General features: G+C 37.3%; 1 protein-coding gene across 1 annotated transcript in view; it reads left to right on the top strand.

Moving 5' to 3' along the window:
• Positions 1-17017, top strand: part of LOC125403250 (contactin-4) — an 814028-nt gene that overhangs the window by 637048 nt on the left and 159963 nt on the right. Inside the window, exon 6 of the mRNA XM_085686814.2 lies at positions 7654-7829. Coding sequence (XP_085542940.2) covers positions 7654-7829 — 176 coding nt within the window. The remainder of the gene's footprint in view (positions 1-7653; positions 7830-17017) is intronic.

The raw sequence follows: 17017 nt of genomic DNA, 5'->3' as shown, positions 1-17017 counted from the left end.
GATGGAGGCTAACTAAAAGACAAGCTTCCCTGTTTCTGGAACAATAAAGTATCAGGAGTTTCTTCTTTTAGACCCTGAGTCTCAGTTTTCATATGAAATGGGAAGAGTCTATAAAGAGAACTAGTAAGCTGGAGAGCAGACATGTGGCAGTCACCTCAAGGCATCAGAAAGAGGTGGAGAGATGAAAAAGGTAGAGGGCAGGCCAGAGGCCTGGAGAGAAGAAGAGGGGTTTAGTCAGAGTCAGCCATTTTTAGTTCCAGAATGAAAGGCAGAAAAGAATGAGGTAGTCAGTAACTGTTAAAAGAGTTAGAATTTCCAACAATAATTAAAATCATCCATTGCTACTTTAGGAAGCCTAACACAATCCCAAGTAGTACACAACAAAACAAAATCAAACAAATGAAAAAGCAAAAACCAAACCTGAAATCTTTCTTACAGGACAGTGAAACTGCAGAACACTAGATCAAAGAGATGGCCATAAAGAACTAGACTTCTAATACAGATATTTTTTAATGAGATGTCAATTGACTGGCAATTGAATCTTCAGTGGCATTAAAAAAGAAAAAAAGTCAATTTTTTAATTTGTGAAAAAAAAAATAGCCATCAAACATATGCTATCAGAGAAGAAGAACATATAGAGGCTATTGTCACAAGACAAATGGTTAGAAATTCTAGTGAAGGCACAGAGAATGGGACTTCTTAACTCCCTGTTAGTAGGACAATGAATGAGATGGTTCTTCATAAAACTAAAAATTATCTACTGTACTGTTCTAGTTTGACTAAATCCAGTTTAGGGAGGAAAGGGTTTGTTTGCCTTACAGGTTGTTGTCCATCATTGACGGAAGTCAAAGCAAGAACTCAGGGAGGGAGGCTGGAGGAAGGAACTACGCAGATACTGCCAAGAAAAGACTCTTGCTGGCTGGATCCCCATGCTTTGCTTAGCTACCTTTCTGATACAACCCAGGATCACTTACCAAAAGATTGTACTTCTTAAAGCGGGCTGGGGACCCCCAAACGAATCAACAACCATAAAAATGCCCCCAAAGAAATATCTACATGCCAATCTGGTAGAGGCAGTTCCTCAATTTTTGTCCTCTTTTCACAACTGACCTTTGTTTGTGACAAGTTGATGAAAACCAACATATATATATATATATATATATATATATATATATATATATATATATAGTCAAAGAAAATTAAATCATTCTGTGAAAGTGTGAAAGAGATGAAGAGATGCCTGGACTTCCATGTTTATTATATCATTAAACACAATGGCCAGAATATGGAATCAACTGAGAAAATATAAAAATAAAATGTGATTCATACACAATGGAAGATTTTTGGCACGAAAGGAATGGAATCCTGTCCTGTCATTCTTACACTGTGGGTAGTACTACTGGACATTATGATAAGTGAAATAAACCAGGCAGAATGATACTTCATGTTCTTATGCCTATGTGGAAACTAAAGTGTTGATCTTGTAGAAATACATGGTCAAAGAATGCTTGCCAGAGGACATGAAGAGAACAGAGATTAGAGAAAGGTTGGGAAACATGAACCGACATACAGAAAGTAAGGGTAACTTGTAGCTTTATATCTATGCTGAAGTTTGATGATGAAACTTTGTGTAGTGCACTTGCATAGCATGCACAAGGACCTACACTGAAACCCGAGTACTTGAGATAAACAAAATAAGCTTGAACTAAACAAATTATTTCTTCCGTTTCTTTCTTCTGATCTGGAAAGCAGTTCGTTTACTAGAGTGGCTATCCAGTATATGAAGCCTGAGTTTGACACCCAGAAAACTCATAACCGAGGCATGCTGGTACAACTGTAAGGCACAATTTAGGAGCTACTTGGGAAAAGAAGGCAAAATAAAAAAGTTCAAGATTGTATTCAAATACCTAAGGAGTTTGAGGTGGGTGCATAAGGCACTATCTCAAAAATAAGTTAATGAGTATAATAACATTTTTAATTAAAAATAATTACAAAAAATAGGTAAATAAATAAAATCCTATCTTTAACATTCTAAACATGACTGGCAAAGCACACTAATTTGATACTATATCTTGTATGAATGTCACATTTTCACATTATTTTTCATAAATATCTGTAAATGTTATGTGTTAATTAGAAATTCCTTTAAAGGAGAACAGAATATGCATGTCCGTAGACATACAAACACTGAATTTTGATTCCTACAGACTCTCACTTAAAGAAATTCTAAAAGACATCTTTGAGATGGGATAAAAATGATCCCAGAGAGAAGACCTGAGCTATGAAAAGACAGAATTAAACAAAGTGATGTGCGAGTAATTCCACATAAAATTGATTGCACTAAACCTGGATAATAAAGAGAATACCTTCTTGTGAAAATCAAAAGAAAGTTAAAATTCATGATACAATGAAAGTACTTTGAAAAGTCTTGCTCTGGACAGTGGATTGCCCATGTGGTTACAGAAGGAAATCAAACTGAATCCCTGCTTCACATTACTCACAGAAATCAATTTCGGGTTAATAAAAGTCCTAAATGGGACACTTTATAAGAGGAAAGGAAATAGGCATGCATATTTATAACTTTTGGGGAGGAAAAGACTTTTTTATGACAGGAGAAGTACAAATCATTTTTTAAAAAGTTTAGCTTCATTAATAGTAAATACTGTGTTCAATGGAATAGACTGAACTGAGCAAAATCATAGGCCACAGATTGGGCCTATATTTAGTAAAAATTTTTTCTTGGTAGAGAATTGATATCAAGAATAGGCAAAGAATTGCCTAAAATAAAAACGTGTAAAACAAGTAATCAAATACCAAGGTTATGCAACATGTATCAGGTCTGAGAAAGTAATGGTACCTTAGCTATTTTTCCAGTTGCTGTGGCAACATACCCTAACTGAAACAACACAGGAGAGGGTTTATTTTGGTTCATTTCAAAGGTGTGGTCCTCCATGATGGGAAACCACAGTAGCAGGAGCTTGAAACAACTGATTAGATTACAGCAAAGACAGAGGGCAATGGATGCTTGTGCTCACCTCAGTTCTGGCCTTGGAACGGTGTTCATCACAGGGCATTTTCATCTTAGCAAGTGAATGAAGGTCAGAGGGAACCTCTTAGTTCTGTTAATATTCATAAGCCTTTAACCCACATAGGCCAGATTAGAATATTCTGAGATGATACATTCAGAACCACCCATGACAAATAATCAATTAAAACATGATGGGAATGAAACTGAAGATTGCACATGGATGAAGGTATGGTTCCAATCAAAGTGATTACAGTAGTAAATACTATTCATTTTATTAAATATAAATCTTCATTAGTTCATGATCCCTTATGAAATAATCTTATACAACTTATTTTATCTGTACTCAAGTTTAATGCTAATAAAGTTATTACAAGTGTGAATAATACATCTATATACAACCCTTCCAGGCTCAGGGAATATCGGGGAACAGGGTACAGAGAAAACTTAAGAGTTGGAGGATAGAAATGAGTGCTGTTACGTGCTCCCTTCCTGCCTTGGCATGGATGAGGCACCCGTAAACACACGGTTGCAATGACTACCAGCTTGGTGAGGGAATTTACAAAAACCCTAATTTAGAGGTAATGGGTTAGATGAAGTGAGGACTTCAGAGAAAAGGAAATGATGTGGGTCTTTGAGAAAGGCCACCTGCTCTGCCACATGGATAAAGGGAGAACATTCCAGAAGGAAAAGAACAACTAATTAGAGTGGGCCATATAATTGAGTGAGCATACCTTGTATCCTGCGACACAGCATATTTTTGAAAGAGAAACAACAGTTAACAGTGACTCTAGAGCATCACCTGTAAACCCTACCCTGTCCTGACTAAATCTGAATGCATCGTCTTCCCGTGCATCATACAGTAAACTCAAGGCTAAGTTAATGATTTCAAAACACACCGCAAGGTTAAAAAAAAAAAAAAAAAGCAAGAGCCAAAGTTGCCCAGATACATAAATGATGAGTTAACGGATCCCACTCTGAGCACACAGCCAAGGGTAAGTTCAGATGTTAGCTATAAATGAAAACAAATTCTGCAGCAGAGTTTGGCAAGTTGCTGCATTGTTTTTCCCCAAACTGTGACCTTTAATTAACATTGCCTTTGTAACATTGTGTTTCTAGATACAGGGGCTTGCCTTGTTATTTAAAACAAGCCATAGAACAGAAACCTATTATGTTTTTAAAGATTGCAGGGGAAAGCTGAGAAGAGCTTTTAATCAAATGCATTAGCCATTCCAGGCAGTGCGCTGGTGCTTGCCTTAATCCCTCCAGCAGTTTTCTTGTGACAAAATAGCAGTCTGGGCCCAGCAGCTCAAAAACTCCCTGTTGTTGAAGGAAAGAGCAAGAGGGTGAATAGAGAGATCAGGTGTTTTCCAACACCTTGCTAGCTGAACTTTCTTAGTCTTGGTGTTGACTTTCAGGGGGTTGAACAAGTAGGGAAATTTCCGAAGTGAGTGCTCCGTGGGGATCTTCCGCTGCAGGCCTTCCCTAAGACATCCTAACTGACCTCTTTTCTTTACATTTAGCCCCTCAACTGAGCCTTTTCTTTCTTTGTGTCTGCCCCTCAGTTCTGAAAGGATTGACCCTGACCCAGAAAATTTAAGAAGTTTTGCCTCATGCCAACTTCTCTTGTATTCAAGTTCCTTAAGGACAGGTGACATTACTTGTTTCACCCAGCACCCCTTCTGAGAAGGGGGAAGCTGCCAAGCACCTGGTTAGAGTTGGTTTGCTGTGAAGTTTGTATTCAACTGTGTCTGCAGAGAACCAATTCCAAGTCAGAAAGGGCCTGCCCCTCTCTGAGTGTCAAGTTCAAACACTTAACAGGGAAGGTTTTCCTGCAATGAGTCTGTGCAATGAGTTGCTACAGAGTCTGTAGAAACATGCCTTAGGGAGGTTCAAGGTGGCTATGTTTGCCTGTGTACGGCCCTGCTCTCTGAAAAGAATTCAGGCATGCTTCCCCCAAGTATTTCAGAAGTCAGCTTACAAGACACCAATTTGCCTGGCCCCCTGGGAAAATCTATTTACTCCAAATGAGCCTTGCCTCTCCATTACCAATACTTAAAAGATTCCTCAAACACTGAAACTAAATTGTGAGAATTTCAAGAGTGTTTCACTATGCAATGAGATGAGAAATTCGCAATGCAATCCACATTCAATGGGAATGAGCACTGACTGCATTGCAGTAAAACACCATGTCTGCTTTACAGCATGTCTCATAAAGCACTTCATTTTCTAAATAATCCCTTCCCCATTGCTGTTCGTATGTAAAGGCGGGCAATAAAGTAGATGAACGGACTTTGTGCACAGCATTTTGGGTTGAGGTGACGAGTGGAGAGAAACCTACAGAGGTGTCATTACTCCCACAGCCCGTCCTCTAAAAGGACTCACATGGTCCCATTCCCAAACTCCACACTCTGCTTGCAGCTCACATTATATTGCAATTTCCTCTTTGAGTTCTTAGATTTGTCATATTAAATTGCTCTGCTATCATTTGGAGTGAGAGTTATGGCCAAGACGTGATCAGCTGCCTAAAAGCCAATGTGTAAGGCAGGCAGTCAGTTCTAGAGATTCATGTGCAGCCAGTTCTGCCGGGCTGGAACGCGGCTGTTCTCTTTATTGCTTATTACTTTCTTGTCTGTGTCAGGGCACAGAGAGAATTACTGCAGAGTCTAAAAACACTGTCAGTTTCTAATATCGAGCTTCTTATAAACAAACACATAAAGAGCTAAGAACTATTTGTGCTTCTTGCTGACTTTCCTAGCCCTCCTGTTTCTAGACTTTTATACTTCAAAGACACCGTTTGAATAAATCCATGCCACTGTGCTGGGTGAGACGAGCATGGTTCATGAATTGTGTATATGCTCAACGCTCAATACATCCCAGAGAAGCACAATTTTGAGTCTTGTACTTTCAACAAGTGTTTATTGAGCAGGCAGGGGGTTAAGTTCTAGATGGATGAAAGTGAGAACGCAAAAGTGGAAAGTGATTTAGGTAAATTGTCTTGTGGCTAAAGCAATCTTTGAATGAAGGAGTAAGAGGACTTCCGCAAGACAGCTGATGAAACGTGATATATTTTTGACTAGAAGTATTGAAAAGAGTTTGACTGGAAGATATGGCCCCCTTTTTTCTTTTTATGATAGTGTCCCTGTTTAACCCTGATTATTCTGAAGCACACTTTGTAAACCAAGATGATGTCTAACTCTGCCTGCCTCTATCTCCCGAGTGCCGAATTTAAAAGCAATGGACGACACCATCTGATGTATCCTCGGAGATGGAGACTGATTTTGGTGCTCTATGTACTGCCTCAAGTCTGTAATTCCACCACTTGGTACATGGAAGAAAGAGGATCAGGAATCTGGCGTTATTTCAATTCCAAGGGAGTTTAAGGCCAGCCTGAGTGGCATGAGACCATGTCTCTGAAACCATACACACACACACACACACACAGATCACGCACCACCTGTGCATGTAATTTGAAGCTAACAGGCTGACAATTTTATCACTTAAATTTTTGTGCATTATACATTCCTAATCACAATGCCTGGGATATTATAAAAGATTGCACGACGGGTGGACATGCACATATACACTTCTATTTAGGTAATGGCTCTTGTTATTTTAAGAAAGTAAAATGAATAATTCTCAATCTCTACTCCTTTTATTGATTTGAATCAATTTCCTATGTGCTTCAATCTTTTCGTATGTTTTTTCAACTCCTGTGAGAGCCTTGGTAATTCACGAGCTATCAAAAAACAGTCATTGAATTATATTAGTTCAAAAGTTTATATGAATTCCCATGAATGCCTGAAACGTAATTCGACTCAGATAAGCTTTCATTCTTTGGATGTAGTGACTCTGAGAACAGAATTGGAGATTTTCATACCACAGATTAGCCACTGAAATATGAGTTCCCAGAAAACTAATTTATTGGGTTTGCTGCTACAGTCAGATGCACAGGTGACCCAAGTAAATGAACAAAAGGACAAGAAAACATTCTTTGCTTTGGTTATTTAATAGCCTGTAGTTCACTGGGGCAGTTGATTGACATTTTGAGTGCCGATGACTAAAGAGATCATCCAGTTGATCCATGGTCAGGCAGATTTGGTCCCCAAAGCATCTCAGATCAATAGAGTTCCTTTGCTTTGCAGCCAGGCCCTTCAGTCATGTTAAGAACTGAATCAAATCAACTCAGCTGCAATTTCGGCCACTCTGCTGCTGTCTCTCTGAAAGTGGCATGTTCTGTCCTCTTGATATACCTATTTAAACAGCGACTGCCAACTAGAAAAAGGACTTTGTATTGAGAAGTCATACTTGGAAGAAATTTGTAGAAACTCATGTGGAAAATTTTGTCCCCTGTAAGAAGATAATTACTTGTAGTATCCTATGTCACCATGGAACATGTGGTAAAGTTTGATGAATATCATTTATTACAAAGGAGGACTCTCTTTCTCCATGAGTACTGAAGATGTCACCATTGCTGAGTAGGCAGTTTCTAATATTTGTTTTTACAATGCTTCAAAAAGCTCACAGATGATATTTCATGGTCTTTATAGTTTTTTATCTATTTTAGACAATTCAGAAATATTGATTTATATTACAAGGCTTTATCTACTGGCATTTTTATACTATAGGTGGAAGTTAAATGGAACAGATGTTGACATTGGTATGGATTTCCGCTACAGTGTTGTTGAAGGCAGCTTGTTGATCAATAACCCCAATAAAACCCAGGATGCTGGAACGTACCAGTGCATAGCAACAAACTCGTTTGGAACAATTGTAAGCAGAGAAGCAAAGCTTCAGTTTGCTTGTAAGTAGCAATTATATTCCACCCCAAATGTTTCTTTGAGCTTTTCTACATTGTATGAATACACTTTACAACCAGTATCTTTTGAAAGACCACACAGATTTGAATGTGGCACATGATAGTTTTATCTTTTACTCATATTTAGAAACTATTTTATGTGATTAAAGAACTATGAACATAAGAGGGAAGTGGTATGCTTCAAAAGGCTTGAGATAGCTTGGTTATATTATATTTGGTTATATGATGGTTTAAACAGACATAGTTTACATGTGTTAAGGTTTACACAGAATTAATGCATACATGCCATACCTACAAACATTGAACACAACATCTATGAGAAGGCATTAGAACTATCAGCAACCTAATAGTCAATAGTAAGTATTTTAACCATAACCATTGGAATGGAGGTATAGTTGGTTGTCATTTTACCAGTAAAGCCTACAATTCTCTGGTTTTTTTCATACAGTACAAAAATATTTTAAAATACAATAATGAAAAGTAGATGTAAAGTATTATTCACTTTTTCTGTTTATATACTGAGTTAGAAAACTGGAAAATAAAATGCCATGTCTTAAGATCACACTTAATAAAAAATCTTTGCCTGTGTGAAGGAACGTAGAATTTAGAAATAAAGAGTTGAAAATCAAAATCCAGGCGCAGAAGCTGTAAGTACATGTTCTGTTACATACACCTTGAGGACTGCTGTTCAGCTACAATTTTTAAAATGTATGCATTTGCATATGATTATACATTAACCTTATATAAAATCTTAACTCATATAGTAATATGTTAATATCAAAGGTTTCATAATTACTAAGTCTGTTGACGGTAACACTGTAGAATATTCTCATTAACAAAACCATCTCTGGGAGCAGAATATCAAATATACCTATTATAATATTCAGCACTTAATCTTGCATTGCATTTATGGAATTTTTACTCATGGAGAAATGAAATTTTGTTGATAACAGATTCTGGAGCAATCTTGTTTGTAAATTTCTCCCGAGATAGTCTTCAATTTTCTTAGGTAAGCAGAGTAATAGGATGGTAATACATCTGATTAAGTGTCACAAAACCAAAGTCCATTTACCTCTTGGTTTAATACTCACTTTTTAGTAATGACAGGTGAATCTCATTAGGCTTATTTGACCAAACAATTATAGAATCGTAGGTGTTCAGCATAGAGAAAAATCAATTCAGTGGATTTCAACTCTGGGACTGTGATTTTTCTGTATTTTGTAGCAAACTTTTAACAACAAAAAGAGAAGGATAGATATTATTACCAGTAAGCTGACATTCGAATAGACACTTAAAAAATAAATTTCTACCACTCCTCAAGACTATGCTTTTATAAAAAAAATATAGGCCATTTTATTAGCAAAAATATTATGAAGATGGGATTTTACATTTAAGGATAGTTATTTAAATAGAATAGAACAGTTCACCCCAATGAGGGGTTCCTTGTTTCACTTGCTGATGGGTTTTCCTGAAGACCAACGTTTGAAAGCAACTTTCTCATCCTGTATCACTGTGACATAAACATCTCTGAAACCTTTCTGTCCCAGAGTTGTTGCTGACAATCTTTCATTTCGTTTTATGTCTATGGATGTTTTGTCTGCATGTGTGTCTCCATACTATGTGCATGCAATACACACAGAGGCCAGAAGAGAGCATTGGATCTGTAGGAACTGGAGTCACAGGCAGTCATAAACTGTCATGTAGGTGCTGGGAATGGACCCTGGGTCCACTGGAAGAGCAGTCAGTTCTCTTAACTGCAAAGTCATCTCTCCATCCCCTTTTCTGTTCTTACTGTTTGAAACTAGTTAGCCCTGAAACTATATTTTGTGCCATAAATTATTTTTTCCTTCAAGACTTTAATAAGGAATTATCTTCCTGACAACACATGCTTGTGTAAATTCGTTTCTCAAGTTATGACCCTAAAAATAGGTCTACAGGTTTTACATGTGCTGTGCCCTTTCTGAGGACACTGAAAACCAGTATATCCATGCTGTGACCTTCCAGTGCAGCCAATGCAGCGCCAGACTGTTCATTTTCAAAAGTGCCAGTGTCGTCGCATAACCTTATTGTTAATCTACAGCTTATCCAATTATCTCATGTTGTTACACTAAATTCCGAATATAGTAATTTCCTCCATTATATATCCCTTCTCAGGAGTAGTCTTTTGTTCTATCACATTTGAACTCTTTGAAATATATTTCTTTTCCCCACCCCTTCCAACATGATGGTTTCTCTTGGGACATTAGACATCCCTTCCTTGCGGGTGGGAGTAACTTTCTCCCTCTCCAAACCTATGTGTTTCCTGATATGGAAAATGCTGCTGGACAGGTTTATCATCTTTTTCTTCCAGGCTACAAATCCAGAATGACAGAACTGAAGTCAGAGCACTGACTCAAAGCCCCTACAGGTTGTAGAAGTGTTTAATGTAGGTAACTTTCGTTAAGTTAGTGTGGTGATTGATACTTGGACTCTCAGTACTTGGGAAGCCAAGGAAGGAGGACAGCTATGATGTTAAGGCCGCCTTTTTCTACACAGGAGTTCCAGGTCATTCAAAGACAGAGAATAAAATTTTGTCTTATAAGAAGAAGAAATATGGTTGGAGCTCAGCTCAGTTGTCAGAGGGCTTGCCAAGCATGTGTGAGGTCCTGGGTATGATTCAACACTACATAAAACGGAATGTGTTTTTATCATTTTATTATGTTTTATCTGAGATATTGATTGCCTTCTTGACTCAGTAGCAGCAAAAATTCATGGCTATGTCTACACTGGTATAATTAGTATGTGTTGGCCATGACATCATGTATGTCATAGAAGACTTCACTAAGATGAGGTCAGGTCAAACTCTTACGCTAGTGTTATCCATGCACTCTTGCTCAGCTAGCTGAAAATTTAGCCAATTATTCTATAATTGAACCCCAACTTCTGTTTATCCCTAAAGCAAGGGCAATTCCCTTACAAAATAAGAATGTACTGTCTCTTCAGTATTATGCCCGTCTGGTCTCCATCTTGGAGACTTGCTTCAGCTGTTTATCATAAAACAGTAAATAATCGTTTAAAAATATAAATTATATCATTCCACTTTCTTGCTTTATGCCATCTGTTGTACCTTAAAAAAAATACATCACCATGTCTTATTTTAATTTCTCAAAAAATGGGAAACTACTCTTTTGGTACCAGAGTCTTGATAGTTTCGTTCTCTTTGCTGATTCCCAATACCCCTTTCTTCCACTCTTTTGATTAGCTGACTTCTTAAACTCTTCCACTCTCAACTTCGGTGTTAACAGTCCGTGGTGGTTTGAACAACAGCCTCCATAGGCTAGTATAGCTGAATGTTTGCTCCCAGTTTGTTGATTGTTTGGGAAGGATTAGGAGGTATGATACTCTTGGAGGATGTGTATCTTGGGAGGCTACGCTTTGAGGTTTCAAAATCCCATGCCAGGCCCAGTTTCTCTGCCTCCGGCTTGCAGAACAGACTTCGCAGCTACTGTACTGCGCTGCGTTGGTGCCATGCCTGCCTACCTGCCGTCGTGCTTCCCACCACAATGGAAACAATTAACCCTCTGAAACTGTAAGCAATTCCACAGTCATGAATTGCTGTGGTCATGGTGTCTCTTCACAGCACAGAATAGTAGCTATGACCCAGCCTAAGAGATATTTTCCAGAGCTCCTTTTTTTGGTATAATAAGATGCATTTTGTTTTTTACTTCCCTCTGCCTACCTTCCTCTAGGTCTCTACTTCAACATCACAGCATTTCTGCTCCTTCTACAGGAGCTGATAAAACTTTGAAAGACTGATTATTTTCCTGTTTGTTTTTGATTCTTCTGATGCCACCTCCTTTCTGAAAGACCCGAGATCATTGCCTCTACCCTGCAATTGTGGTTGAATTGTATGAATGCAGATATTTCCCCCCTTAGTACTGAGTAGGTCTCTGAAAGTAAGTTGGAAAAGGTGCATTTTTCTAAATACACACCTTTTAAATTCTGACCATGTTTTTAGATTTGAAATTCCTCATTATCAATCGATAGCTTCAAGAAGATTTTTTTCTAGCTTTTTAACAAAATTGAAAGATGTTACTGGTGTCAAAATAAACCTCACAAGCTCTCACCTCAAAAGGAATAAATGATAATTTATTCTGGAGCCAATCTGATTGACCATGGCCAGAAAATTTAACTCTAGGTCATGCTACATTCCATGTTTCAACGTGGGAGCAATTTCGTGGAGTTTTTATAGCAATGTAATGAACAAGGTTATGAATCAAGACAATTTTCAAATTCACTAGTGGAAACATCAGAAAGATTGTAACAAAAAGTCTGGGAAGAGTCTCTTGTAGGCCTAAAATGCTATCTGATGACATTCTTAGCTTTGGGATTGGTGGCAGCTTGTAGTCTATTAAAGTTAATCGATTATACAGGTTTTTATTTATTAGCTGCAGGATGTTAGTTCCTACACAGATGTGGGAAAGAATTAGCTGTATTGGGGGCTAACCCTAGTCCCAGAGAAGATGATTATACTCTCTACCTATGCCTTTCCAACATTTCTCCATGACCACAGTTCTAATCAGTCTTGGCAGATGCAACCCCTTTCAAGGAATTCTCATTCTCACTGCTATTGAAAAAGTATTTTAAACTGGTTGAAGTAAAACATCATTCTTAATAAATAAAATTTAAGTGAGGCATTGATAGTCTTTAAATGTCATTACATTATTTGTGTCCTCGAGCATTCCTGTTATCCTTAAATACTAATGCTACTTTTTTGACTACACTCTTTGCCCTGTACCATGTACATAAGCCTAGGTCCTCATCTTCAATCATGTGGATTTTCTGGCTAAAGGAACTTCATATAATTACTAATTTGTATCCGTATAAAAGTGAAAGTGAAGATTGGAATAGATGAGAAGATTGGAATTCATGAGAAAAGCATCCCTTGATCTTCATGTAAGAAATCACATTTTTTTTCAGATCACATTTGCATACTTTGTTTTATCCATAGAAAAAGTATGTACAGGTAGATTTATTACATCTATTTTAAGGCTTATTAAAATTATCTCATGTGGCATTTGTTAACAGAACTAGATAATTTCTTCTATTGGCACTTAACTTCTTTAGCTTGTATTAGTTGAAGTAGACAAATTTTCTAGTTCACTAGAGAGGATGCCTCTAAGAATTTGATCTTACTTTGCTACAGATTGTTTTTCAAAAAGAATTTTTTCTTTAATTAAACAAGCACAGCATAAAGAATGCTCTTCTTAGTGAGATATGGACAGTTTCTTGAGCATTACTTATTGTAGTGTAACTTTGAGAGTCTTTTGCATTTTATTTTTTGATACCTGCTATTGTGGGGGTTATTGTCTGACCATCAGCAGTACACGTACCTACTGTATACCTTTCTACCCTTCTACTTTCCCTGGGGCTACGGAAAGTGATTGACTCATTTGCCCGGTGCCTAGCACTTTGGAAACACTCAGTAATACTTTTGAATTAATTAATTAATTAATGAATCAATGAGAAACAAATAAGAGCTGAATCAGCACACAGGATGAGTGAACACTGAGTTCAGGGACTTTCTGTTATTCCTTTGGGGTGCTGCATGGGTGTACGCAAGCCTTGCCACTTAGAGGCTGAGTAGGAGATTATTGACATCTTAATTCCAGATGTGGACCTGTGTTGGATAGGAAAACATAACCTTCACCAAAAAGGCCACCTTGTGTGAAATACAGCAAATGTGCCCTTATAGGGGAGTCAAACTGAGGCTGTGCCTGTCCTCAGTGGAGCGTTCAGAAATAGCTTTCTTTTCCAATTTAGTGCGTCTCTCAAATCCTCATCTGTTCCATCCTCTCTGTCATCCAGAAGAAAGTCATGTTAACTGTTGTCATTCTTCCGCAGGCAGGTGAATCAGTAGGTAAAGTTGAGAGCATTTATTTTCAAAGCATTATTTCCATGCATGATAGACGTGTTTCCAGAGACAGTGTCTGTGTAAAACAAGGTGCTGCAGCCTCATCTCCAAGCTTCCATGCTTCTCCATCTAGGTAACCAAGACTAGATTTACTCAAGAACTAAGATGCTGTCATCAACAGTGAAAGTGTTCTCTGATATATAGACATGGATCATGGGAAACCAAGGATGTAGCTCTGTGAATGCTTTCCAAGCATAGGCAGGACTCTGGGTTCCATGCCCAACACTGCCAAAGAGCAAATAACAAAAAATTCAAATGTACATTTCTACACTTGCAAAATTAACAATAAGGAAAAAACTGAGCCAGGCTAGTTGGTACATACTTTTAATCCAACAGTAAGACAGAGGGAAGTGAGTTGTGAGTTGGAAAACTGCTTGTACTGCATAGTATGTTCTATGTCGACCAGGACCACAAAAAAATTCTGTTTCAGAAAAAAATAAATGAATAAAATAATAGAAAAATGGGGAGATACAGGCTTGAAAAGTGGCGATTCTATTTTGGACAGTTGGAATGGAATTTGGCTCAGTGTCCCATTTTATTTGTTTCTCCAGTTGCAGCTATAGATCTCTGGCCTTCAGAAGCTCTGTGGGGTGGAAACACTCCTCTCTTAGAGATGCAAAAATCCTCTAAGAAGTCCTAGCCTCAGAAAGTTATACAATGATTCTCCCTTTTCTCTTATTTTTTCCCATATTTTCCTCCCTGTCCTGTCCCTTTGAATGAAAATAGTAACTGCCATTTTAAATTCGTACACGTTTAAATTCTTACATTCTTAGCTTAGAATGCAATACATGAAGGCAATTCTTTGGAATGAGTTTCCTTCTTGGATGCCTATGACCTTAGACAAGATACTTCTCTCTACTTCAGATTCTTTGCCCATAAGATGGAAGTTACTCTATTTCTTTAGCTATAAGGATAAAGTAACTAATACTTGTAAACTCCTAAGTAATGTTTTAGTATGGCTTAAGGAATATTAGCATTATTTTACTTTTATTATTCTATATTTTATATTATGCTAAGCATTTTGAAAGCATTATCCCACTTAAATTCTCAATGTAGCCCAAGGATTTGTAGACTTTATGTTCATCTTATAGCTGAAGGACATGAAAATTAGTGAATTGAAATCACCCAAGAAACATGGAAAGGAGTAGATACCAGCATAGGATCCTTAGCGGTTGCCAGTAACCCTGTGCCATTTTCAACATTTTCCTAAGGCACTTTGTGTGGAACACAATGATTTGGATGTTTGATAAGATGATTCCTTGACAGCTACAAACAGATTTTTCATTGCATTTATAACCTTTGCTATAGTGATCCATAATTTCTGTTTAACATTTTTGTTCTAAATGTTCTTGAAAACATTATGGTATTAATTTTCTCTTAACATGAAGATGCATTTTGTTGTATACCATAATTATACATATATTTATGACTGAAATTTTCATATAATTGGTTTCAGGTTCTATAATGAGATTAATTAATAACAATATTTCTGCTTGAAAAGATAATTCAAGTATCCAATTTATTTCAAGTAGATTGTAAAACAATATAAATATTGATATTTTATGGCAAACAGTGGTGGGTGCGTACACTGTTATCCCCAAACAGAACATGACATATTACAAGTTTCTTGTTCCCATACCATTCCTCCCCCACAGATGACAAAGATGTAGTTTAAATGTTGATTATGATGAAGAGCTTTCAAGAGAATAACCTAATAGCTTGAGATCCTAGTTCATCAAACTGATAGCTTTATAAATATTGTTTGGGGCCTTCTTCCAGTGAGTTCAGCTATTTTATAACAGTTCAGATCTGCAGAACAAAAGACCTAAGCTATTCATCATCTCAAGTTGTCAATGACTATAATTCATACACAAGTAGCTGCAAATTGTTCATCGTACAATTAACTCCTTTAACAAAATACAGTTACCTGCCTGGTGCAGGAAGACTGGCATTGTCTTGGCAAGTGCCTATAGTGCTAGTATTCTAGTGGGAGCAATAGGTGACATGTAGACTTAGGCTTCTCTCTGTTGACATCGAGCTTGAGGTAGGAGATGGTAGACAAGGTCCAGAGATGACCCTGAGCTTATACAAAGGAAAGAGGACAGAAGTAGAAACATAAAAATAAAGAAAGAGAAAAAATAGAGATGATAAATAGACTAGAGTACAAAAGCCACTCCATTCCGGCATCTTTTAATCTTATATCGCATATGTATCTATCAGGGAGGAGTAACTAAGACTGGGAGTGTACTCAGGGGCAGAGCCTTTTCCTACTGTGTATTCAATTCCCAGTATCACAAAGGAAAATATACAAACCACTCGGAGGGTAATTTCAGCAGCGGTTCTCACTTGTGCCAGTCATCCTTTTTTTGTACAGGAAAAGTGTCAGATGGAGGCACGGCAGCTGGTGGAAAGTCTTTCCCTATGCCTGCGACAGTCAGCTTTGTCTGAGTTCCTAATGGTGGCACATCATCTACTGTAAGGATGAAGGTGGCTTGCGGTGGTAATAACAGAAAAGTATTACATGGAAAATGATGAAGATTTTGTCAGCCTTGTTTTTGTTCTCTAATCATTTCTTGTATTTGCCATAACTTTCAAATGCCCATTGTTTGAAATATTAAAAAAAATAGCTTTTCGTTCACAGCTGAATTGTAGAATAGGCAGTCAGCCAGAACAAGAGACATGAGTTTGAACGGCAGTCTGCTTGGTGACTGGCTTGACTGGTTTTTAATTAATAAAGCTGCTGAAATAGGCAAACTTTTGTTTCTGAGCAACGAAATGTTGATAGATAACTGTTTGGATAAATAATTTGTGAATATTTAAGTCAATTAAAACTTAATTGAGGAACATTTGGGTGTCAAAACTGAAAACATTTACAATGCAACTCAGGTCTTCAGTATAAGAATATATTTTTTTCTTTTTATTTGACTGGTTAGCAGAACTCAATCCAAGACTTGCTGAGTTTCTGGGAAAATGTTCTCATAAAAGCAAATAGTTTCTGCCACCAAGTGCAGTAGTTGAGACATTGAAGGTGACAACTGATGTGGGTTGAAAATTCAGTAATGTGAACCGTAAGAGTTTAATGTGCAAACAGACGCTAGTCAATTGTAATCATTAGCTATTAAGTTTATGCCCTTTCAGTATTCTCACAGTTACATTTGGAATCTGTAAGACAAAAAAGTAGTATGTTGTGACTGAAAAAAAAATCTGTCACTTGTTGATT

Source organism: Myodes glareolus, chromosome 3 (genome assembly GCF_982192425.1).
Source record: "Myodes glareolus chromosome 3, mMyoGla1.1, whole genome shotgun sequence".
Lineage (NCBI taxonomy): Eukaryota > Metazoa > Chordata > Mammalia > Rodentia > Cricetidae > Myodes > Myodes glareolus.
The sequence above is the reverse complement of the archived record's forward strand: the minus strand, read 5'-3'. Positions and strand labels throughout refer to the sequence as shown.